We start from the raw sequence: 26,072 nt of genomic DNA on the forward strand, positions 1-26,072 counted from the left end.
GAGGCCCACAAACCCCCGGAAACAAATTTGTTTGAAACGCTGCATCGGCAATCTAATTGTCTAAAGCAACGGGGGGAGAACACAACATTACACCCGCGACGGGAGACCATTTCCATTTTGCAAGGGACATCTGTTTTTTTTTTAATATTATCATTTTAAAACAAACGTTATCTAAAGTGTATCTCTGTGTGTGTGTTCTGTTATTTTATCGTCCTTTAGTCGATATGGAATGCGCAGTCGTGTGTAAGTAACAAAAAAACCTCCATTTCTTTGTGTGGCAATTAAAAACAACAAAACTTCCAATAATGATCAATCCAGCCTGGTGGTGTAACGTGTTCCCATCCTACATCTTCCAATCTCTCTGCTGTTGCTGCTTATCCCTATTATCCGTACGATTCATCTGATCATACGGGGCCATTTTTTGCTTCACCGATCTACCATCCATGACCAATGGGGAAAAGGAGATCATCTGCTCAGATAACCTGGATAAGGTGGTGATAACCTGCACTGTTTTAAGGCGAATAATGGTTCAAAACGTCCAACACATTCCTGCTGCACACTGGACCGACAGTGACGCATCCTTGACACATTGCTTTGCCCGACCCCGCCGCAACTCACACGTGCGCATTGTCTAACACGTTTATTGTTTTCGCTTCCTTCGTTACCTACTTTAATATCAGCCCCACGCAGTATTCGATCGTCTTCTTGTCCCTCTGGAGCTTGTCCACAGACACACACATGTATTGATTACTGTTCTGTACATCCAGTCTCGCAAAACAGGGAACTTAAGCTTTACTTAAGAAGAGGTATAAGAGCATTTTTAGTATTGGATTCACTATCGCTACACAACTCAAAAAAATGCACCTCCTCACCGGTACGCATTCCTTAGTGTGTTTTATAGTGCGCGACGGGATTGCGTCGCGATCTTGTTTCAATTTTGATTTACCATACTCAGACTACTCTCCTTCAGTGTGCAGCTTTTCTCCATGCTGGGACCATGCTAAACGGTTATTAACTTCCTACGATTGTTCTCTCCCTGTTCAGTCGTCGTACAATCATGCGCCATCGTCGTAGTGCATTGGCTGATGGTGGTGCTGTTGCTGCTGTTGATGATACAGCTGCTGATGGTGCAGATTGTGATGATGATGCTGGCGATGTTCGTGATCATCGTGCGTTTGCTGCTGCTGCTGTTGCTGCGGTTGCTGCTGCTGCTGCTGCTGCTGTTGGTGATGCGTGCCGCCATACCGATGATGTTGGCGAGTGCGCCGGTGCTTTCAACTTCTATCATTTTCCTGCTTGATGATGTGATACATCGGATGATACTGGGGCTGCTGCTGGATCGGTTGCAGCGGCTGCTGATAGATGATGTGATGTTGCTGCGGAATGATGTGATGCTGTATTAGCTGTGGCTGATGGTGCAGATGATGGTGCTGCTGCTGCTGCTGATGTTGCGCCACCACCACGTGCTGCGGCTGCGTAAGTTGCTGCTGCTGGTGGTGTAGCTGCTGGTGTGGATGCGTCAGATGATGATGGGCCGCATCGACAATGTGAATGCTGACCGGTAGTACCGATGGAGACTGTTGCACTAAATGGTGGGTAAGCTGCTGCTGCTGCTGCTGTTGTTGCTGCTGTTGTTGCTGCTGTTGCTGTTGTTGCTGCTGCTGCTGCTGCTGCTGCTGGGTCGGTGTGTTACTTGTAGGCGTCGAGGAAGCCGATAGTGCAGGATTGTAATGTTGCTGGAATATCGGGGGGGTTTATGGATTCATAATTCATCATTCACTTTCCGATCATGGTTCATTTGTTTTTTGTTTTTTTTTTTGGTGGATGTTGAATTTTATTTGGTGTGCGCTAATCACTACCCTAATGGATGAATGTAGTTTTGGTATGCACAGGTCTAGATATACATAGTAGGCAGGATAAAGACATTACGATGAATATTACATTTACATATGAAACAGAGCATTGCACGGTATGATTGCTATTTATGGTGTACTCTACTACAAATAACCCTCGATCCGATGGATTTCACACTACCAGGTTGGTTTTATTTCTGTTTTACTGTAACGCTGTGTTACGGTACTAACTAAATTCAGCGGTTAGACTAACATACCGTTCCGTAGTTACTAACCAATGACTGGGTACTTAATCACCTTCTGTACTATTTTATCCGTCCTTGACGACAACATATACGGTGGTGTTGTCGTGAAATGTCCTTTCGTTAAGGCTCTCTTCTTCACTAGGATGACTTCGAATGTTTATATCGTAAAATTGATTCTTGTACAGTATTTCCTTGCCACACAAAAAGTAACAAAATAAAAAAAAAACACCGTCATAGTAGCCATATAGCGCTGATAAACTTCATCAGGCCATTAAATTTTCTTTAGCAGGCAATAAAAAAAACAGAACCCTATACTCCATGCAACTTAATCCATGAAATGTCTATTCACTTAACAAACTTGTTTAGTGCATTAATTATTTAGCACAAAAAGCAAAAAACGAACAATTTAAAGAAAAAAAAACACGATAAATAAATGCAGCAACAATAAAAACATAGACTATACAATTAGATAACATTCCATTGAAAAGGAAAGCTCTCGGGCAGGATCAGATAATACACAAACTAATTAAAGAATATGTATCACACAAGATCGTCTGGAAGCAACTTAAACATTGTAAAAAATAAATAAAAAAACAACACCCTTCGCCACGCCACATCGGTGGCAATTCCCTCCCCTTTGGTTAGTGTGAATAGATTAGTAAAGCAACAAACCCAACAACTGCATAATGCTGCATGCTGCCCTGTTGTTATCTAAGTACCATTACCAAAGTGTTAGTGTGTACAGTGAAGAAAATGAACCGAAAAGGGATGAGCAACAACACCTACACATTGTGGTATTGTGAGATTTGCCATTCGTCGATGTTAGACTAAATTAAGTTAGACTTGCGCACCAAATGAATTCCCTTACTTCAAGCGCTACTCTACCAATTCTAAAATACCTATCAATTTCACCCTCCATATCACCGTTATCTTTACACTATTTGAAAAAAGCCCCAAATCTACCGAAGGTATACGCTTGGACATAATTATATATATATAGACAGATCCGCTCGATTTGTTGTTGATATTTTTTTGGGTTTTGTTTTTTTTTGTTTGTTTTAATAATAACTGTAATTTACCGTGTTCTCTGGACTATGATCGTTATGCTGTGGTTCTATCTTAAACTCCATCTGGGGACTACCGCCAACATTACTGCCACCTGTACCGGCACTGGTGGCGTTGGCGCCACCGTTACTGCCGCCACTGCCCGCGCCACCACCACCACCACCGGTAGCAGCAGCAGCAGCAGCAGCATTAGACGAACTGCCACCGCCGCCGCCGCCGCCGCCTCCCGAGCTGGGCGTATCGTACTTGCCCCGCTTGAACCGACCGTACAGCGAGCTGTACGGTAGATTATAGTGGATGGCGGCTTGATTGATCGACATGTGTCCTTGTCTGTGGGGCGTAGAGTGAATTGGAAGGTAAAACAAACACATTAAAAAGATCGTTCAAAAGCTTGTTAAAGGAAGCTAATTTCACTTTTGGCACTACGGCACTTACTTTACGGACTCCAAGGCCTCCATCATCGCGTCTTCCGACCAGGGCGTCGGATTGGAACGTGACAGTTCGATGCCCTCGCGTTTACAGCGCCCGTACAGCGTACCGGTCGGGATACCGAACTCCGTACTGGCCTTCTGTACCGACGTTTGCCCCGCGCGGATCGCTTCCAAGGCACGGTCCAGATCCTCCGCGGACCAGGTGGTGGGCGCCGCATTGAACGGTGCCGCCAGCCGGATGCCTTCACGGCGCGCGATCTTGTACAGCGTGGACGACGGTATGCCGAACGCTTTCGACGCTTTGTTGGCGGAGATCGTGCCCGTCCGCAGCGCTTCCAGGGCGCTGTTGAGCGAATCTTCGTTCCACGTTTTAGACGGGCCCTCCTTTTTCGGCGTATCAATGCCGAGCCGGTGCGCACGTTGCCACAGCGTCGTCGATGGAATACCGTACGTAGCGGATGCCTAAGGAAGAAGAAAGCGCGTTTAATAGAGCAACGTGCGCCTGTTGATCCGATTTGAAGCAACCCTAACGTGGACATACCTTCGTCAAGCTCATGTTGTGTGAACGTAGCGCTTCTAGCGCCGATTCCATATCTTCCGCAGTCCATGTTTTCGGCCCGGTAGGCGTTTTTGCTTCGTTCGGACTCGTCAGGTTTGTGTACTGTATCGACGACCCATCCAGTATGCCAACCTTCGAATCTTCGCTTGCATCCGACTGATACATATCTGCGTGGACGATAGCGAAACGTACAATTAATGCTGTGTTCGGGTGCACCACCCATGTCCGGCCTTACTTACCGCTCATTTGGCTCTGGTTCATGATGCCCGAAATTTCCGGCGTCACCACCATGCCGTGCATCGACGATTGATCCTGTTCGACCTCCATCGTTTGATGTTGGTCGGCACCGCCATCGCTAAGATTTTCCTGCTTCAGATTCAGTCTCGGCTTCATCTCGTCCCCACTCGCCGGTGGACCACTTCCATTTCCGTTGCTGTTGTTGGTGGCCGGACCCGGTGTTACGGAGCCGGCGGCACCACCGCTACCGGTTACCAAATTCTCCGGATGCTGGCTGGATGACGAGGACGAGACGCTCGATGCCGGACTGTGTGTGGTTGGATGGTGTTGCTGTTGCTGATCGATCAGCATCACGTGCTGCTGCTGTTGCTGCATGTGTGGTGGCGAGTGCCGCTGATCGTTCTGCTGCTGTTGAGCTCCCGCTGGCTGAGGTGTCTGTCTTTGTTGCTGTTGTTGCTGCTGTTGCTGCTGTTGCTGCTGCTGCTGCTGCTGTTGTAGTAAATGCTGTTGCTGCAAAAGCTGCTGCTGTTGTTGCTGATGGTGGAGCTGCTGCTGATGGCTGACAGCGTGATTGTCCAGTTGAACCGCATTGGGAGGATCTAGCGAACGTAACGTTTCGAATTTCACTCGTAAATCACCATCGTTTGGCACAGAATCTGTTCGGAAGCAAGGAATAAACTTCCGATTAGTTTATTCGCAAGTATTCCTTTCTACTTTTCTAAGGGGAGGAGGAAAACACTACGGGATCTACACCGGTTGTCAATGTTTGGTCAATGGACAGAGATTGTTGTAAAGTTTGAGATTGATTGTAAAAAACGGCTAATAATGAGTTGTTAACCTTCTCTCGAAAAATTAACTATACAATATTAAATATATAAAACAAAAATTGTAATGACAATCAAAGTAAATTAAGGAAAAAAATAATATTCTAGGATAAATAAAATGTAAAAACTCGAATCGAATCGAAATTAACTTAAAAGACATCGACAAACCGGCGTACTAAAAACTAAAACGGAGGAACGGGAATCGTACGGGTAGAAATAATAAAGAAAAGAGTTACTAACACTTACTGGACAGATCACGTGTATCGTGGCTACTAGGCGCACAATTAATGTCCACATGTTCTGTCACTGGTGTCGCTGTCGGTGCTGGAGGCTCTGGCGCAAAGTCCAAATAACCCATAGGTACGCCCATAACGGAACCATTCTGGAAAAGGAGATACAAACGAAACGCATAATGATTAGTTAAACTTCCGTGCTTTTTTTTTAGAAGATTGCCAAAGATGTCTGATGGGAATCGATCGTTGACCAGGGTGACAAATGCAGTACATTCCACGCAACTCTTGCGCAGTGAAATGGACCTCATAAAGAACAACGTTCGAGAAAAGCTTGAGCCAGCATCTTTTTGCACAATATGCAATATCCAACCAACATCGGCAATCTTCTTATTTAAAGGGGATTGTTTTCTTTTTCTTGTTGATGATATTTTACTCACTATTCCAACGCCCATCCCTAGGCTGGCCATTTTGCTTCCGAGGGGATGCTGCTGCGAAGGCGGATGATGGGGATGGTGAGGATGATGGTGCTGCTGCTGCTGTTGCTGGTGCTGCGACGAATGATGGTGCTGCTGATAATGTTTGTCCTTCGAACCGGACGTGCTTAGATCGTGCGTTTCGACCACTAACACCGAGGACGGTGATCCATCATCGTCCTCGTCGACAAGATGGCCGCCAGCGGTTCGCGTGTCACCACCGTGATGCAGATGATGCAGGTGCGGATGGTGATGGTGGTGATGGTGGTGCAGCGGGTGATGATGCTGGGAAGGATGAAAAAGGCTACGTCCTGCCCCGGACCCGATTCCTCCTATGATTCCGCCGCCACCTCCGCCGGTACCGCCCTTGCCCGTACTACAGCCCTTGCCGTTCTCACTGTATCCCGTCGATTGGGAGGAAGACGAACTGTTATTGTTACTGCCACCGCTACCACTCCCGTGCGATCCTCCTCCACCTCCTCCTCCTCCTACTGCTCCCGAACCGCCCGATCGGCCACCGCTACTCGTGCCCGATGAGCCGGACGGTGGTGGTGGTGGGGGCGGTGGTTGCTGATGGTGATGGTGCTGATGCCGGTTGTCCGGTGGCGATCGTGACCGGTACGGTTTGTAACGTTTTAACGCTGGCGAGTAATCCTGCTCGTACTGTGGTTCGCCCACCTCACACAGACCCTTAATTTTTAGCTGTTCTGCCGTCCGTAGTAAACTCTACAAAAGACAGAGAAAGAAAGAGAATGGGAAATATGGCTGTTAGTATTAGTTGCATAGTGTGTTAAATAAATTTAATTTATTTAAATATAATATATTCCTTTGAACCACAAATAATACAACACGCTGACAAATGAAGAACGATGCGAATTTTCTACCGATCAATAATTCATGAATCTTTGAAATAGCGATCCAGAATCATTAATTCAAAAATTGGACTAAATAAAACAATTCTTTGGAGCTTCCAGATTAATCTGTCAAGTAGCATTTGCGGAGCTGTCATTTGCTAGCAGCACGGATAAACGGACACCCCGGTTAAAAGGCGCCCAGCTAAATCCATCAGACACGTTGTCCACAGTTTATGCACTTCAAAAGCATTAAAATTGCGGCAAGATTATTCCGGCTTCTTAGCGACATACCAAAAGAAATGACCTTGCATATCTTTAAAGGCCCTCCGCCCACCCCTACCAGCTGGCAAATATTATCGACGATTCCCAACAACAACGGCACCCGGAAAAAAAACCGGAAAAGGGCAAACGCACGTTTCGTACACCTACACAGGACACATAGGAAGCAGAAGCAACAAATACGACAAGAACTTCATGGGCGCGACATGGGGGGCAGGGGCACAGAGCGCACAAAACAAGCAGAACCGTAAAGAACATAAAAATAAACGAGTGCGCATACACGTATATAAATAAACCACCCCAAAAGGAAACCGATTCCACACACACGTGCTTTTTTCCCTATTTTATTTTGCCCTTCGCTCGCGCACTCCCATCCGCCCGACCTTACTTTGGGCTTCACTTCACATATTCCGGCACACGGTCAGAAGACAGACGAATCCCCGGGCGCAGGAGGGGAGAAGGTAAGAACGAGCGGCATGTTTTTACAACACACATTTTATGCCCCATATTTTTACGCCATTCATTCATTCATTCATTTTCATCTTCATTTTAACGCGCATCTCGCGTCCGCTGCTCCCAACCTGCCCCCCCTCTGTCACGCATAAAAGCGCCCAGTGCTCAGACACAACATCATCGCAATCTTCCCCATTTCTCTTTCTAAACACCAACGGACCAACGAGACACCTTCTCTCCCAATGTGACCTTCCCACTCTGTGTGTGTGTGTGTGCCTTTTTCCTCCTCTGTTTCCTCCTGTTCCCTGTTCAGCGCGGTCAGTGTTGCTTTTTTTCCTTAATATTTATTGCATGTTGCGCCTTGTTTACTCTTTATTGCTCCGTTCTGTTTTGATTCCTCAGCATCGTTTGTGGCCTTTAGTTCCATTCCATCGTCTCGTCTCGTCATATGCAATGTTTGCCAACGCGCTGGCAACCTCCAGCGGAGCCGGTCGTTTGTCTAGCGATACGGCGGCAACAGCAGCATCCCGAACGGTGATGGTCTAGAATGCACCACCGTTGGGGCCGTTTTGAAGGTCAGTTTGGCCGTATCTTCCGCTCGATTCTTGGGTGAGTGCGCTGCGTTCTAATTTTGGCATGTCCATGTGATTGACTTTTTTTTTTAAATTTAACACAACAATCAACGATCGTCCGTTCGTGTGCTGCTATCATTTGCATGCACCGTTTCCGTCCCGGCATTTGCTTTCTCTTGTGTTAGCTGATAAGCGAAAAACAAACACGGCCTGTAAGCAGTCATGCTTTTGGGTTTATTTTTCACACAAACACCACAAGTAATCATCGCTGGTAGCCGAAAAGCTGAACAAAGCATTTGTGAGGTTGCGACCTGTTACAGGATTGCGAAAAAAAAACAATTACTATACGTCTGTCTGATTGGGAACAATTTAATATTGATAGTGTAATTTTCCAACAAATGAGGCAATATGCACTTCTCATAGAGTTAAGAGCTACCTAGTGATTGTATATCACTTTGATTGTCGTATTGTCAGTAATAAGGTCTTATTTATCGTATGCTATTTGATTAGTGTTGAGAGAATCTGATTCAAATTCACTGAATCTGAATGAATCTTTTGAATGAATCACTCGATGAATGAATCCGATGAATCCGATCTCGATGAATGAATCTCTACTAAGGTCCTAAGGGATTACATAGAGGATTCACGAGTCGTTTGAGAGTCGATTCCTGATTCGAATGACCTCGTCACGAAAGTAGCATAATAAGATCACTATCTTCTTCAAAGATTCATTAAGCACAACACTAATTTTGCTAAACATTAAGGTCCACAACCTCCGAATGTCTGGGCGTATCATCGAGATGTGTTGTACTCGACATGATATGTTATTTACAATCAGTTATAAAACTATTACATGATAATTTACTGGAAACTCATAAAGAAATGGGATTGTTACAACGGATCAAACATTTCAAGCAGCACGAAACAAATGCTTCAGCTGTTAAATAATGTTTTATAACATAAAACTTGTTGTTACACAATTTATTATACTAACACTAACTTATTCACGAAGTACAGAGGTCAGTTCTTACAAGATCAATGTTATCTTTAAAGCCAAAAAGATATAAGCGAACTTATATCTGAATAAATCCGGAGATACATAATATTGGATCATTTGTTGAGTAGCAAGACTCCCGACATTCAACATCAACCACTTAATATATTAACCGCGTGGATAACCTACGTAAATTTAAATAATTTTGGTACATCAATTTCACCTTTTAACAATTTTACCATGAATGAATCTTAGGAGTTAGGTCTTCTGTTTTCTGAGGATGCTAAGGATTCTATACCAAGTTTGAGAAAAGCGGATGTTTTTTTGAAGTCCAATTAATGAAAATTGGGAATATGGTTTCCCAGTTGGGGCAAGTTAAGGTAGGACATCAAGACCTTAGAGATTGTAATGAGAACGCCGATGTTTATTCTGATCCAGCATTAAACACTGGTAACCACGAGAATAATATACGAAAATTTTGCTTTGCTTTACCACAAACACAAACATGTGGGAATGCATTCGTGTGATGGTATTTTACAAAAAGGACACGCGGCAAAGGCACGGAAAGTAAACCATCCAAAGCATGGTAACAGCAACATAGAAAAAATGGAAGCGCCGGTGGTACACGCTAGAAATGGTGAAAGAAGGCATCAGCACCAACGCACCCCACACCCAAGACGACAAGTGGAAGGGACAGTTAGGGAAAGAATAAGAAAAAGAAGGGATGAAAAAAAAACCAACCGACCACCAACAAAACGAAAGAAGAAAGCCAAAAGGAATATCAGTTGCAACCAAAGACACACGCATACCGAGACACCATTCGCTGGACACAATTGAAACTAGGAAACAAGCCAAAGAAACTATCGAAGAAGATAAAAAGTAAAAAAAGGAGCAGGAGGTAAAAAAAAGTTATTCACAACGCTCGTATGTGTGTGCGTGTATGGAGCACTTTTCATGCTCGGAGGATGCAGCAGCAGGCTGTGCTGCTGCTAACGACGACGGCGACGCCAACCACACAACATAAGGCGATAGTGTGCGCCCGATCAAGAATACGTGGAAGAAGAAGTGTGGCAAGGAAGGGGGTGGTTTGGTAGAGCGATATTTTTATGTTCTTTTCGCTTATTCTTTTCCGCACACACACACACGCATATCTACGGCATGTCTCCCCTTGCTGTGGACGCACAGCACACACCAGGCGAGGCTATGTGTGTGGCGTGTCGTGGTGTGTTTGTAGTGGTATTTGCAAAGAAAAAAAACACAACACAGCCACACGAGAGGGGAAAAAATCAAGAACCTCCTCATCTCGTGGATCATCACGTAAGAAAAAAAAAGCATTGCTACTTCCTACACCACCCCACCACCCCTGCCGTTTCCGTTCTGCACGTACCCCTCCTCCCAGCCACACCAATACACTATTTCATGAGGCGTGTATTTTTCTTCCCATGAGTACGTGTGTGTGTGTGTGTGTGTGTGTGTGGCTGTGTGCATATGTGTGTTTTGCCAATGGTTGCTTTTTTTTTTCTTTCCAACCCCCTTGCTCGAATGAGCAGAGTTCCTTTGCAGCGATGTCTCTCATTCCTGCACATAACTGCTACCCCTGTTCGCGCAGGCTAGTGTGCGTGTGTATATTTGTTCGAATGTCCCGTTCTGGTGTCGCGGGTACGACGAGAAGATGTTGAATGCTTCACCAACGTCATGGTCTGCGGGCTCGCGGCGTCGTCATTCGTCGTTCGTCTTCTGTGGTTCCAACAACCCCAAACCCCTTCCGCCAGCCACCCTTCCGCACTCCCTCCCTTCACGCTCTTCCTTGCGATTCTATCTTTTTACTGGTGCGACTCTGCGCCAAGGGTTTCCCTTTTATGCTCAATCCCCTCCCCCTCCTCCCCCCACCCCATCAAGTCCCTTTCAGTCAGGCGTGAGGATTCCGATGTTGACCGTGGAAGGGAAGGAAAAAATGTTGTGACACACGAATATCGTTGGATTTTTTTCCAATTCTTCTTACTATTCCTATCTCCCTTTGCCGCGCGCGCACGCGATTGAACAATTAAATCGCGTTCCGTTTTTTTTTTCTTCTCAACTCTCGCTCTTTCTCGCTTATGTAGAGGTTCGTGTTTTTTTTTTGTCGTCATCGTCATCATCATCACCATCAGGAACACAATACACAAGCAAAGCTCGCGTTGTGTGTTATTATTCCCGTCTCGAAAGAAAACGTCCTTCTGCATCTCGTGATGTTTCCTTCTCGCTCTGGCACTGGTTTTTTTTTTCTCGTTGCTCTATCATTCACCAAACCCTCCCCCCTGGTGGCTACTCGTGATTTTTATCCCGATTTCATTCGTTTTTTTTTTCGTCTCATCCTGCCCCACACACCCCAACGAGCATATACACGCTCATAGTGGCAAGACGGACGCCAGGAGTCTCTATACCGTTTTGGTGGTAGAAAGTGATGGAGCGCGAAATAAAAAAGAAAGAAAAGAAACGGCCACTCGAAAAAGCTGTCCAAGTGCCCAAAACGTGCCGCGCTATCCTTCAGCATAGCTTGCCTTGCCGTCGATCGTGTGTCTGCCCTTCTTCTTATTCTACACACACTGCATATCTCAACCATATCTCGCCTCGTCCTCTGAGGCGAGGTTGTGCACCGATCTCAGTTAGCACACCGGTCTCTTTCTCTCGTTTCTACCTGCCAGCCAGTATTTGCCCGATATCCTTAACCGCTTCCCTTTTATCCTCTCACCCGCCAACGAAGTCGCTCCGGGGAAGGGAAAAAAATAACACCACCCCTTCCCTTTCCCGATATGCATCGTCCTGCTACCCCCGTACCACATCCTTCCCATACTAAACTCCCTTCACTGCCCAAGAAAAGCGAGAGATATCAGGTTGTGTATTGATTAGTGCCACCCCTTAATTTTTATTTCAACTTTTTACATAACTCTCGCCACCCCAACCGGCCCGCCTCCCACCCCACCGATTCAATTCTTCTAAAGAGACTCGACTTTTTTTTGGTCACACCATCGCCTCCTTTTATACAACATAAAAACGCTATGTGATGATTCCCATCCAAGAAGGCCAGAGCGCAGTAGTCACCGTCGTCATCCGGTACAGGGTGGTTCCACAAGGAGGAAGGCACGGGAAAAAAATTCAACCCAAGAGCAAAGCGAGAGAAAAAAAATGGTTCGAAAGAAATAAAACTTGCTCCAGAAAATGTGCCCGTCCGTCGCAGGAAGTGAAATAAAGAAAAAAAAAAAGCACACACACACACACACACACACACACACCGACCCACAGGAGTCTGAAAATATGCAGGCAAAACTGCTCTATCCTGTCACGTTGTCTCGCTCGCGCACAATTACGAGCGCTGGTTTGACGTTTCGTGCTCTCCGTCTCTCTCTCTCTCTTTTGCTCTGTCAAAGGATATACTACACACGGAGCAGGTAACGGGTGCGTAACGGGAGTGTGTAACGTGACTGTTGTAGAAGCACAAATAACAGGTGACGGAGTAAAGGGCGACAGATAGTTTTTAACGATGTTATTTACCTTTTTGTTCTCTACTTTATGGAAGTTTAAATGTTGTTCAACGATCGACTGTCGGTAAAAGTAGCTTAGCAGGATTTTTAAAATAGAAAAAGCTCACCTTTCAAGCGAGATTATGCAAAATGTAAAGGAAATATGCTTTGAATGTTTGCTTTCATGTTAAGCACTCAGCTCTGGACAACTGAAACCGATTACGCTTACGGAAAGGTCCCCGCATCACCACCTGTGGTCGACGACGGACAAGTACGACGTACGACGACAGTGGACATAACCGTCTTGCACATAACAACATGGATGGCGTATTCCTGGAAGAGAACCAGTTTTTGTTGCTGTTGGGATAAGACTACCAGCATCATGCCACAGACACGATTGTGTGTTGATCATCGACAGGCAATTTTTAATTCGTTCCAAAACGGTTGTGCCCTAGCACTTTCCTGAGGTAGGAGAGGCGCATCGACATGTGTGTATGCGTGTGCTAAAGTGGAACAAGAACGAGTAATGCGTGATTCGTTTTTTCTTGAAAATCGAAAACGAAATTGTTGGATCTTGAAACATGTAGAGTAGGAGATCTTGCGGTGGATCTAGATTACATGATCGTGAGAAAGGATTTGTTGGCGTGTTTTCGACTTCGGAGACTTAAATATCAGGCAGGACTCAAATGGGCTATAACGCACATAATGAAATAAAATCAAAACCGTGTTACACAACACAGGGTGTTCAGCCACCCTACACAAAAACGCCAAATCAAATGAATTTAGGACAGAATGTCCAGTATTTCCAAAGGAAAATATTTTTGACATCGCGTAATTGAAATTACAACCGTCTTTATCGGCACAACAACCTCAAGAGGTTATTTTGTTCTTGTTGCTTGTTGTTTTGCTATTTAATTTTTATGTCAGGATGGGATTTTGGACCGATCCGGTCGTGTGGCCGGGTCGCTCGTAATCATATCATCTGGCGATTCGAAACTCAAAACAATCGAATTGGATTTATTGGGATTATTTTCTGATAATTTTAGTTTCTATAGCATGAAATCTATTATTCAAATTGTTTATGAAGTAGCAAAAAAAAACAACTCCTAAAACTCTTGGTTTAGCGTGATTGACTTTCCGTAAGAACTAACAATAGCATAAAGCGGCAGTAATTCACTGTTAAAACGTTGTAATGAAGTGTAGAAGTCAAAATGTTCCTAGAAGTCGTTAAAGTGTAACATCATCCCTAACAGAGTCGCGTTATGGCTCTTTATCACACTGTTTGGGTTGTGCAAATTGTGGAGGTTGTGCTCGAATGTATTCAAATGGAACACAATTTTAAAATTGATAAAACACAATTCATTCATTTAGTATTTTAATTAATACTTAAAATGGAAAAATGATTAATTTTAAAGCGAAAATCGAAGCAGTCAATGTGCTGCTGGATATTTCAATACGAATATGCCACATTCCTTTGCAACACCAAATCACAGACAGTTTTCTTCCTCTTTTTGGTTCCCTCTTAAACTAACCCAAACCAACAGCACGCACTGTAAACGGCTGGCATATTAAATGGTAGGCAAGAATACCAACCAACACCAACGCACAATGTTCAAGAACGGACCAAAAGCTGACCACGGCCATCACCATCCCCACCATCGCCTTGCCTTCCCTTTATCGACCACTTCAGCACACTCGATCCCAAAAATTCTTGCCAAATCGTGCACTCATACCACTGTCCGGACATCGTCGAAGCGTGCGGGTCAAAAGCCACCAAATCAACAACAAAAAAAAAACATCAAGAATCACAGTGTGCGCGAACCGTTTACATTACAGACTTTTTAATTCTTTTTTTTTAGGAAAGGCGAGAGGAAGGGGTTGAAAAAAAATTACTTCACACATCACGAAGATAAGGTGTGTTAGTGCGAGTGTGTCGCACATTAACGGCGTGGGACGGTATTGATTGTTAGGCTATTGACAAAACTAGAGCACCAAAAAAACCCAGCATTTTTGAGAAAATATGACGAACATGCGGAGTAAACTGAAAAAGTCTGTTGCTTTGAAGAACCTTCAAATTTCACCGAGAAGAGTAGTAATTCTACGCATTTAGCACTACCATCACACACACACACACACACAAACGCCCATCTTGCCAAAATTGATTACGCACATGCCTTTTAAGCTGTACATCCTTAAATTAAAGAATAGAGAGACATTAATCTTCCAATCACACTAAACACCGTTCCATGCGGGCTTGTAACGCTAGGTAACGCCCGCTCACTGCACCTGCTCCAAAGTATTTCTATAATTACAGTTCAACGCAATACAATTTGGACACAATATTTTTTAACTCTCTTTATCCCATCGGATTTTTTTGTGTATTCCTTCAGAAAAGGGTGGATACCACTCACAAGCATATGTGGATATTGTGAATGCAACAAACAGACAAATATTTTCATTACAATTTAATTCCATTTTATCTTGTTGTTCATGAAGAAATTATTTCTTTGCACCCGAAACCTTATCATTCTTCCTTGGTGATTTATTATGAGCACTGCTGCGTACGGCCGGTTCTTGCTGTTTATTTTACCGGACGTGGCATGAAGAGCAGTTCCATGCTCCAGTGACCTTCAAAGCAACTGTCTTGGAAATTGGCAGCAGTGATTTCGATACGAAACTATCACAGAAATGCGTTAACACTATCCTTTCTTGTAACACAATCTCGACCTATTCCACTCCCTCGCTCGCTCTCTCTCTTTCTATCTCTTTCTCTGAACCACACACCCTTCGATCTAGATCATTTTGTTCTGGAGGATCATTCGATCATACACCCTAAACGGTGCATTATTATCGCGAATCGTTAGCTCCGCCGGTGCGAATCGCTAGCAGCTCGCCGTTACTATGGAAGAGATGCGACACAGAGCGTTAGGACACGATCCCTGTGACACACACGTACCTTTTCCACGTCGTTCACGGGTACACACTGTCAGACTGAAGGATCGTTTCGTGCTGCTGCTTTGAACGCGGACTATGCTCCTCCTTCAACCGTGCACAGCACAACTATCCAGGCAAGGCGTTGATCCAATTAAAAAATGCAGCACACACAACGGTGGACCTCACAGGACACTCGCTCTCTATCGCGTATAACCTGAACACGGGGTTGAACAAGTGCCGTTTGCCGGACGAAGCGCGCGCGCCTCCGTCTTTCGACTAATTCCGTATTCCTGTCGATTTTAATTATTTCTTCTTCTTTTCTTCTCTTGCTCCAGATCTCCGCAAGGAAGCCGAGGTGCACAAACACTGCACGCCACCTGCAGTGACATATACACACACACACACTTACACTACTCACACACACACACGGCGCGCGTGCGACACGGTACAAAACGATCCCCGGGAGCACACCGCACAAAACAACAGAATCCAACCACGCACCGAACCGAAGGGCCACAGTCGAAAAACTAAACTGAATTCGCCGAAAAAAAGTTTACGATGCTCCAAACCGTGCGCTCGATCTCTATCCTGCAGCCCACACACACACGGACGGTATCAATCCTGCATTGTGTATGGGTATGGTTGGATGGGTGCGTGTGCGCTCGCATACTTCATCCCCGCGTAACGTGTAACGGCCACATCGAAACGACCGGCCAGCACCGGCTATATTCTGCCCTTCCTACACACCGCTGCTGCTACTGCAGCCCAACATACCACCACGCATACCAACCAGACTGAGCGGGTACACAAACACACGCTCAGCGCGCTAAGCCTTTAGCGGTGCTTTTGCCGAACGCAAGGAGGCTGGGAGCGTGAGGAGAAAGGAAAAAAAAATGTGTGTGTTGGTATTCGATGGTGGAATAAAAAAAAATCCCCATAGGAATAGCATAGCAGCGAACGAAAAAAAAAATTCGCCACATAAACACACACACACACACGCGCGCGCACACAAAGGCGAGCATTTTTTCCTGCTACATACAATTTTTATATTCACAGCTTCTCATGCTATCATGCTCTAGCGTTCATAAAACATGGCGGAAACAAGATGGGGGCGAGCGAAAAAAAATCCCCCAGATAGCTCTCTCACTCTCCCCCTTCACTATCTACCGGATGCGCGCGATACAGCTCGGCGGTCGGCTGTAGTGCGAGCGAGAGCGCTAGACACGACGCGCGAGCGAGACAGCAGGATAGAAGTTAAAAATGTAACCCCTACACACACATACGCGCCCGCGCGTACACGCATTCGTCGCGTACATACGCGCTTATACACGCCGGGCTAGAGGGGGTTGTGTGTGTGTGTGTATGTTTACGTCGCACCGTGCACTTGACACATCCGCTACCACACACCGTTAATACCTGCCGCGACCGAGAAGGGTGGGTTTTGGAATGGTGGTGGTGTTGCGCCCCACTAACACACATCCATTCCAAACATCATCATCGACTTCTTTCCCAACCGGTGCGAAAGCTGGATCAAGACGATTGGGAGGAAGGGTGTGTGAATGGATGATGCGGATAGGGACAGACACAACAATCCATCACACATCCTCCTTACTTCCCACGAGCTACTTACGCATACACACAACCAAACATACACACACACACACACGCACGGTTAAATGCGATTTTTTCTCTCAAAGATGCATGTTTTCTTACCCGTTCGTGTGACTTCGTATCCTTTAACTTGGCCAAAAAAAAGCAGAAAACCCTAACTGCAACATATAATTATTATGCTGCAAGTGCGATCCATCATCATCACATCATCACACCACATGCAAACGGCAAAACACGCACACTAAAACATCGCCGGTTTCGCGGCGTCGTCTTACGGGCAAAACCATTCGCACACACACGCGCTACTGGTTGGGAGCAATCTTTTTTTTTTTTGGTTGCAAAAATTCCAAAAACCACCAACGACGAGGAGATGGGGGTGGTATCTTTAGCAAAAAAAAAAAAAAACATCCCCCCCTCCCATTACACAAACACCCATGAGCGTACGAGTAACGCACTACATCGGGCATCAGGGGGTACGACATATGACGTCGTAACGCATCGCGATACGCATACAGCAAAAGTGGTACCGTAGCCCCACAGCGTATCGTCGTGAAATGCGATCAACGAAAACCGCAAAAAAAAAGAATACTTTTCACCCAAACGTGCGTTCGGGGGTAGTTTTTTTTTCTGTGTGTGTCGGCGGGTATGTAAAAATCTGCAAAATACAAACACAAACACCATCGCATCGCCGCCAGCCAGGGTTGATGCAGAGCGACGCGTTGTAATCGGTAACCATTAAGGGGGTACGAGACGATCATACTTTTTTTCAAAAATGACGTTCGTAATTTTTCTTATTAAATTCAGTTTTTGTTCAAGTCAAGCTTAATTTTAGCTAATTAAACATGTAAAAATCTCACAAAAATGGGGTAAAACTAAAACATAAAAAAATATATTTATAAAAATAATATATTTTAATATAAAACATGTTATAAAATCTCTCTATCACTCTCAGCTCAGATACATATTCGCATTTGTTTAGATTATTCGCAATCAGTAGCACACCATTAGCAATTTCCTAGCAATGTCTACATATTTCCCACAGCAAAACGATAATTCATACACGAAAAACTCCATCGTTTCTTCAATAAATAACTGCCCATACAGCCGCCGGCCGGCCGGCTCATAAACCGAACCCGACTCACTGCAACTGCAAAAAACAAAAAACAAAAACGGTGCGGATGCGCTTTCGTGCACATGTTGCGCACATGTGTTTGCCTTCGATTTGCCTCCTTTTTGTCCCTTCGTTTCCTTACACGCACTGTTCCCATTGTGCGTGCATGATTTAATATTAGCTCTGCCTACTCGGATTGAAGATCGAGAAGAAACAAATCATTAATTTGCACAACCAGCATCCAATCACCCACACACACACACATGCACACACTGGTTGCGAATAGAGACCACAAAATGCATAGCAGGCCAAGATTGTCAAAATTTGCTACGAAATTTCTCTATGCATGGGAGGAAGTAAAAACGCCGACGAAAAGAAAAAAACAACCCCCCCCACAACATCACGCCCCCAAAAAAAGAAGCAACATAAAAACTCCATACGCTTTCACTCCCATACAGGCACAATACGCACCCCCACCCTGTGTCGTACGACACCACGATGTGTGGCACTATGGATATATTATTGTGCCTTGGGCTGTGCACCTTCCGCGATATCGAGCTGCGCGCACACACACGCACACACCGGATTCGCATACAACGCACACACACACACACACGCATCACAGCGGGGTATACTTTTCGACCGGCGAAACGTGCACAATGACCTTGATTTTGGATTTTCTTGTGCGCTTGTGGTTCTCGTTCGGTGTTACGTCGGGGTTTTCTGTTCCTTTATTCCATCTTCTTGAAGGGCAACACACACACGGCATCGATAGGGTGGGTTAGGGCAAATGGACCATTAGGGTGGCAGGCGCAGGGTAGGCCATAACATAACGCATAACGACCGCGGAAGCTTAGAAACGAGTGTGTGCGAGAGAGGAAGAGAGAGAGAGAACAAGCGCGCGCGTAATATTTACGCGGCGGCGACAAATCGCGCCACACTCTTTCGCTAGTACTAGAGCCCCTGGGTGCTGTGCTGGTGCTGCTACTGCATGCAGCCTTGTGTTCTTACGCGTATGATTTGGCCTGGTGGTGCCTGGTGTACCGGTACCGGATGTCTAATGGTTTGGGCTTCCTTCAAGCACCGAAATGGCCTACGGGAGCGAAACGGGGCCCGCGTGAGACGACAAAACGAGTTTAATTATTTGCATATGTTGGACATTCACCTTTTGGCTTGACAAACGTTTCAAACGTTAGGAACACTTCGAGTGGAGTGTTGGCTGTTTTTTTATTGTCGATGGCCATTTTATTAACCGGAGCATGGCAAATTTTATATCTTTCGTTGGTTTAAATCCACTTACACGAATGATTGTTTAAATTTCATCTTTCTGCTCGTCTGTCAATATTGCTTGACAGTTAAATCTGCTATAAAAATACTAAACAATTTAATTTGACTAATTTTATAGCAATTGACAGTACTGCGTAGTGCCATCATAATATAATGAATACATAATTAATACATCAATACATTAATACATTATTATAGCAAATATTAACGAACTTTAATAATAAAGAATAATTTATCGCAAACTACTTCTTCAAAATCCATTCTCAATGCTGGTACCGATTTGTTTCAAATTTAACCGAAACGTCATATAAAATAGCAACACAACGCATGATTGGTGTGGGGCAAATTAAACGCGAAAAAAAAAAACAGATAAATGTTAACCTTGACCGAGGTTAATGATACACCCGGCCGTAGATCTTGGAGCCTCTAGCCCGGGGCACGGCATACACAACCGACACACACGCGCTCGGTGGCATTGGCCTTTTGTAGCTTCTTGTGTGGTGTGTGTCCGCCCGTTCCTAATACATCCCCACCCCAAAAAAGGTGAACCAAAAGGAACGTGTCCAACCGCTCTCCCATCCTACCCTTTGTGTCGTTGCTCCATCCCCCATTAGAAAACTAGCTAAATTTTCACATTCGCCAAAAATGTCTATGGCCAAGATAGAACAAAACTTGCCGAAGGAGAACCATCTAGTCGGCGCGCTCGGGGTGGTGGTTCAGATGTTTATCTTAGCGTTTCCTCTTCCAAATCTGAACGCCACAAGAAGGAGAACAAAACGAATCTTTGGAGGCTTTTGTTGGCTCCGCAGGCTTCGTTTTAACTGAAGGCGTGCTGCTTGTGGGGTGAAGAGAGTTGTAGTGATTGTAATTAATGTTTGTAGACAATTAGTGTGGTCCGATGTGCGATGGATGATAAATTGGGTGGCGTTTATATTGTAAAACCATTACAGGTAGTCCACAAACTACATAATTTCTATTAAAAATTGTATTTAAACTTCGACAGCTCTGTCTGTTGTACAAAATTCTACTAAAAACATAAATAATTCTATGATACTAATAAACAGAAAGTTAAATGCATTGGGAAGAAATAACTGAATCAAGGTTTGAAATTATTAATCATAAATGTTGTTGCACCTGAATTCAAGATACGCTAATCTCAATTGATAAATTTATTTCATAAAGATGCACGGTTTTGTTTGTATTTTTAAAAATTGAGAACGAATGAATTATAGTAACAGTTAAACTTGAACTATTGGTGAACTTTTACCTACCATAAAGAACACAATCATATTAAGAGCAACGAGGGAAGTGTCAACTTTTCTTTGCCCTGAAACTGGACAGAAATTTAGTCTACCCATCAGTTCTGAGCAGGGGCCCGGAGTTGTTAGATTGCTCACAATATTGTAAATAATATAGCCACAGGTAAAAGCACCATCCGAGGGTAAAACATTTTAACTACCAGCTGTTAAAATGTTCGTCCGTCCCGTAAACAGTTATGGTGGGATATTTTGAGCTTTGAGGGTACCATCGATCGGCTGTAAACGGGTAGGTAACAACATATGTATCGCAGGATGAAGGATGGAAAGACCATTCGGACAAAGGTGTCTGGGAATTGATCAGTGTGCTGCTGTGCAAGGACACCGATGTTATGTCCTATTGCAAATCCAATTCTTTTTCAAATAATTAAATGCTTATGTTAGTGAAATAAGTTGCAGGAGTTGTTAAACTAACGACGTTATGGTAGTGCAAAAATAATACTAAACTAGATAAGATATCTAAAGAAGTTATCTAGAGGGATGTAAGTGAACTTTTGTACGATTATTTAAAATAAACGTGGCAGTGAAACGAACAGAAAAATGAATATTTGGTTACAAAACGAACGACACCGAGATTACAAAGGCGAAATTTTCCTTAATATGGAAATTTTATCATTTTGAGTGTTAGATGGAATTTAATCACAATTAACTTAATTTAAAATTCAATTTTTTAAATTTTGTTGTAAATATTTCTATAAAAAAAAACGTTAAATTAAACCATTCTAAAGTAAATGATGTAATGTACAATGCAATTGTTTTTGCCAGCACCATTTGATATAAAATCTCCCGAACAAAACAAAAAGCAGATTTTTCAACCCCCCCTTTCTCCTAGTTTTAATTGCAATTTCTCTAACTTTCTTCCGCACCGTTCCCCGCGGCCCTCACCCGCCGCCCGTGCACGCACTCTCGCACCCACTCGATTCTGCTCCATTTGCACAATTTGTGCTTATTGATTATTCATCCACACATTTACACATTTGGCTGCTGCCTAGCGCGGCGTCCACATCGAATCGATACGCGGATAAGGATGAATAATGGAGCAGCCCTCTCCGCACACAGTGGCAGTGGCGCGCACCAACACCAGACCGCGCGCATCGCGCCATTCGCGCGGGGTGAGGTTTTGTTAGGGCACAACAACGAGACACACAGCGGGAAAAAAGGGAGCAACAACGAACAAAAAATAACTCTAACTTAATTCAATTATACATCCCTATTGATTTTTTGTTATGTTGTTTTTTTTTATAATTCTTTTTTTTTCTGTATTATTCTGTGCCCGATACGATTTCGTAATGCAGAGGCCCGGACAGCGGACCGAACAGCTCCACACAGAAGAAAAAAAATGGAAAAGACCGCCCCGTACTAATGCAGGACACAAGCAAAAAAAATCACAAGCACACCAAATTGTTGCGATTGAATGGAGTAATAAGCGTCCCAGTCCCACACCCCCATCACGCGCCCGGTGGGGAAATTAAAAAAACAAAGCTAAAACAAAAAATGCAAAATACTTTTTAAAAAATAACATAGCTTTCATACATTTTTCACCGCGCTACAGCGAGCGAGCGAGCGGGTGGTTTTGTGTATGCTTTCAGCAAACGAAAAGCGAACAGCCATCATCATCACAGGAGGCGCTGGCGGAGTAAAGCAAGTTGCTCCCCGCTTCACCCGAACCACGGACCACTTGACACATTGCGCGTGCCTGTGTGTGTGTGACGGGCTGCTACTCTATATAATATGCACGATTGAAAGCTGTTCCTTTCGCCATTTTTTTTTTGAGCCGTTGGTACTTGTCGGCTAGTGAAATTAACAAAAAAAAAAAAGCGTCTGAACGGGACACCCGAAGGACACGTTCCGCAGAGCGACCGGGGTAAGGGTAGGAAAAAATGAACCTAAAAAGCTTGGTGCAGAAAAAAAAAGCAAACACATACAACCAGGCGCACCACGCAAAGATAGCATTCCACATCCTAAATAAACGATATCGCAGAGCGCGCGTTCACCAATGAATATGCGCACAGGACGAACAAAATACACACACAGACAGACCCAAAAAAATTATCAGTTAAAATAAATTTTTTTAAACAAAAAACAAATGATTTCGAAACTACAGTAAAGCACCCAAATGAGTGGTAGTTTTTTTTAACGGGGAAGGGGAAAGCCATAGATGCAACCCTGCCAGTGAACGAATAACCGATTGGCAACAGTAGAAGCGAACGAAGCTCATTTTATACAATGTTTTATTCCATTCCTCAATATGCTTCTGCCAGCTGGGCGATGTCCTTTTGTGTCTGACGGTGCAAAACATATAGTGATAATATTTGTTGTTCTTTTCTCCACAAAAAGGACGTACTCGCCCCGCCTCCCCCCTTTTTTGAATCTCATTAACAATGTAATTTCGTTTTTCGTTTGATCTTCAAACTTAAAACAATTTGTAATTTATGTAGTGCAAGAAAAATGGGTAGGTTTTATATTAAATTAAATAGTAGTATCAGGAATGGATGATGTATCAATACGCTTGGTTTTGGATCAAATCTCTCTCTCAAAACAGGCAACTGAATATTTAGCTATGAGTAATTCAGTTAACTGCGTACTGAGAAAGCTGAAGGACTTGTTTCTTTTAGACATTATTAAGTTCGGGAAGTCTGTATCTGCTATGTCTTGGAATTTTTAATCTGAACTGAATAATTAATCTTCGAAAGGAATAGTCTGAACAGGATTTGGTAGCGATACTGTCTTGCCAACACCGATGTCATTAAACCGACGGTCTACTTCAATATTGACCCTTCTCACAACGCCTGTCGTGACGAATGAAGCTGAGGCTATATAGATCTCATATAGTCCCAGTACTCGTATAGGCCTCTGAGGCATGCACTTTGTCCAAAATTGACGAAATCCCTTCTAGCCACATTCGAGACGAAGATGCTCAAAAGGGTTTTTCGAAGAAGTCACTACAATAGACGAACAAACGGTGCGATGGACTCATTGTCACGTCATTAGAATAATTGGTCCCTTTCAGGACCGTATGACAAGAACCATGATTCTACGCCATGTATAAATTCTGAACACTACCCAAATTGTTCAAATTCGCAACAATCTTATTAAGTCTTAAGTTAATTAAGATCATGGCTGAAAACCCTAAGAATGTTAGTTGCACAGCTCGTCTATGTAGGACTAATGTTACACACACCTTTGAAGTCTTCCATAACTTTACTGACAAGATTGCTCTGTTGACAACGAAAGAATTCCTCGGGAATTCAAAGCCTCTTTAAGCCATTAAAACAACAAAGTCCCATGCCTTGTGTAACGAGAATAAGGCTCGTTAGACACAGGGTGGCCTAGTCATGCCATTACCCGAAGACCGCGTTCGTAAAGTCTTTTCAGGTCGTTTTACAGCTGTATACTTCATTAAATCCTTGACAAGTATAACGAACGGAACTCAAATAGAGTTATGAAAACAACAATAGAGATCTTTCGAGATTACTATTATAGGCTGTAATGGATGTATCAATTACAGGGTGTACATCTTCATGAATTTGTTATTATATGATTGACACTAAATAATACAGATGTAAGTAACTAATTTCGGTATTATTGGAAGATTTTTATTATTTACTCTCTAAGAGTTCATCACTTTTCTTGAAGCCGCTCAGTTGCAATTGTGGCTCATGTGCAAAAGAAAGGAGACTCCTTCGTTTGTGGCAACAATTTCCCACATGGGATCTTCCCCAGTTTCCATATTTCCCATACACAGGGTCACCATCAACAAAAAAAAAAAAAACGACTCTCGAATTGTGCACAACAGGCAGCACACAAACAGTTTTTCCACTGTCTTATGTCTTTGCTTAACGACTCATCGCAACCGGACCGCCCTTGGCAGGAGGGCACAACAATGGCCGTGGAAAGCAAGTGACGTTAGCACAGGCGCTCACACACAGTTGCTCTTTTCCGTCCGGGTTTTTCCACCGTGGTTTCCACACCGAAAAACCACACCTCACCCGCAAGCAATCCGTGTGTACGGTCGCCCCCAAAAACGGTTCAAAAACCAATAGCCAAAAAAAAAAACGGAACCACATCCATCCATTGCAATGGTGGCCGACCGACCGCAAAAGCACTGTGCCGGGGGAAAAAAAAGGCAAAATAGCAGCACCAACAATGCAACAGCAACAATAATAAAAAAAGCAATGCTCCCAATCGGAAACATGTGCCTCCGCCGCGTGTCCCCACATACCGGAGAATGTGCAAATGAAACGAAATTTGCATGCCAACCCGGTAACGGTTTGGCGAGAGCTGGAAATTTTTGGGTGGCGCAAAAGAGAAAAGAAAATATTAGCACAAAAATGCATGCAAGTGCTTAATTTCGAGCGAAAAAAAAAAGAATTAATGCCAAATCAATTAAAAACAGCAGAAAACTAAAGGGATACAGAGTATTGAGACAGAGATGTTTTTGTTCGAAAATTGCACAAAACTTGCGTTAATTGCTGCTGTTTAATTGTGTTGTTGTCCCAAGTTGGAAAATTAATCGAAAGTGTTACGATTTCATGTGGAAGTTTTATCCGATGTTCAAGATTTATATTCAATTAGTCTATAGTAGTTCCATACAATCCATATAATAATTAGTTAATTTAATTTAATTTGGTACTTGCTAGAACATGGTTCAACTGTTATACGTTAGTATTCCTTAGGTTCCGAGTGTATTTAGTTGATTTGATATTAAATTTATTTAGAAATTGAGCACTTGCAGGTATTTTTGATTTACTTTTTGAATTAATTATCGCTACTTAAATATTGCTTTATTATTTTTATTATAAAATTATCATAAAACTGACAATAACACCATGCACATGTGCTGCATTTTGGTTTAAACTCTTCGGGGTGATGATTTACTCTGACGTTTGATCATCTCGTTTCTGCCCTGAACTTCATCTGCTAAATGACACCATTCATATGAAGTGTTTGTGTGGAGTGTTCTTCAGACTCCAAATGAAGTGATTTAGTACAGGAGAGAAGAAGAGAAAAAAAACATCTCCCCATCACAACCATATCATCACCGCATCATGCAAAACGGCAGCAATGGTCGGTGAGACTCACTCTTTACGAGTATATTCTTTGCATCTCAGCGCTACACTTAGGGATGTGGGTGCCATCTCCTCCCTGCTCGAGGGAAATGAAACGCAATTCCATTCAAACGCCAAGCATGTAACTTTGCCATTTCCACCCAATGCATCTGGACGCGCTGCGCCGTGCGAA

The 26,072-nt window shown here is 43.8% G+C and overlaps 1 protein-coding gene across 1 annotated transcript in view; it reads right to left on the bottom strand.

Annotated features, from left to right (window-relative positions):
* Positions 1–497: 497 nt before the first annotated feature.
* The window catches only part of LOC128304942 (AF4/FMR2 family member lilli-like), a 62,550-nt gene continuing 36,975 nt past the window's right edge, over positions 498–26,072 (bottom strand). Inside the window, exons 3-9 of the mRNA XM_053042193.1 lie at positions 5,885–6,646; positions 5,455–5,596; positions 4,393–5,046; positions 4,136–4,320; positions 3,599–4,056; positions 3,178–3,493; positions 498–1,736 (exon numbers count right to left, since the gene is read on the bottom strand). Of these exons, the coding sequence (XP_052898153.1) occupies positions 1,275–1,736; positions 3,178–3,493; positions 3,599–4,056; positions 4,136–4,320; positions 4,393–5,046; positions 5,455–5,596; positions 5,885–6,646 (2,979 nt within the window). The 3' untranslated portion in view covers positions 498–1,274. The remainder of the gene's footprint in view (positions 1,737–3,177; positions 3,494–3,598; positions 4,057–4,135; positions 4,321–4,392; positions 5,047–5,454; positions 5,597–5,884; positions 6,647–26,072) is intronic.

This window comes from Anopheles moucheti, chromosome 3 (genome assembly GCF_943734755.1).
Source record: "Anopheles moucheti chromosome 3, idAnoMoucSN_F20_07, whole genome shotgun sequence".
NCBI lineage: Eukaryota > Metazoa > Arthropoda > Insecta > Diptera > Culicidae > Anopheles > Anopheles moucheti.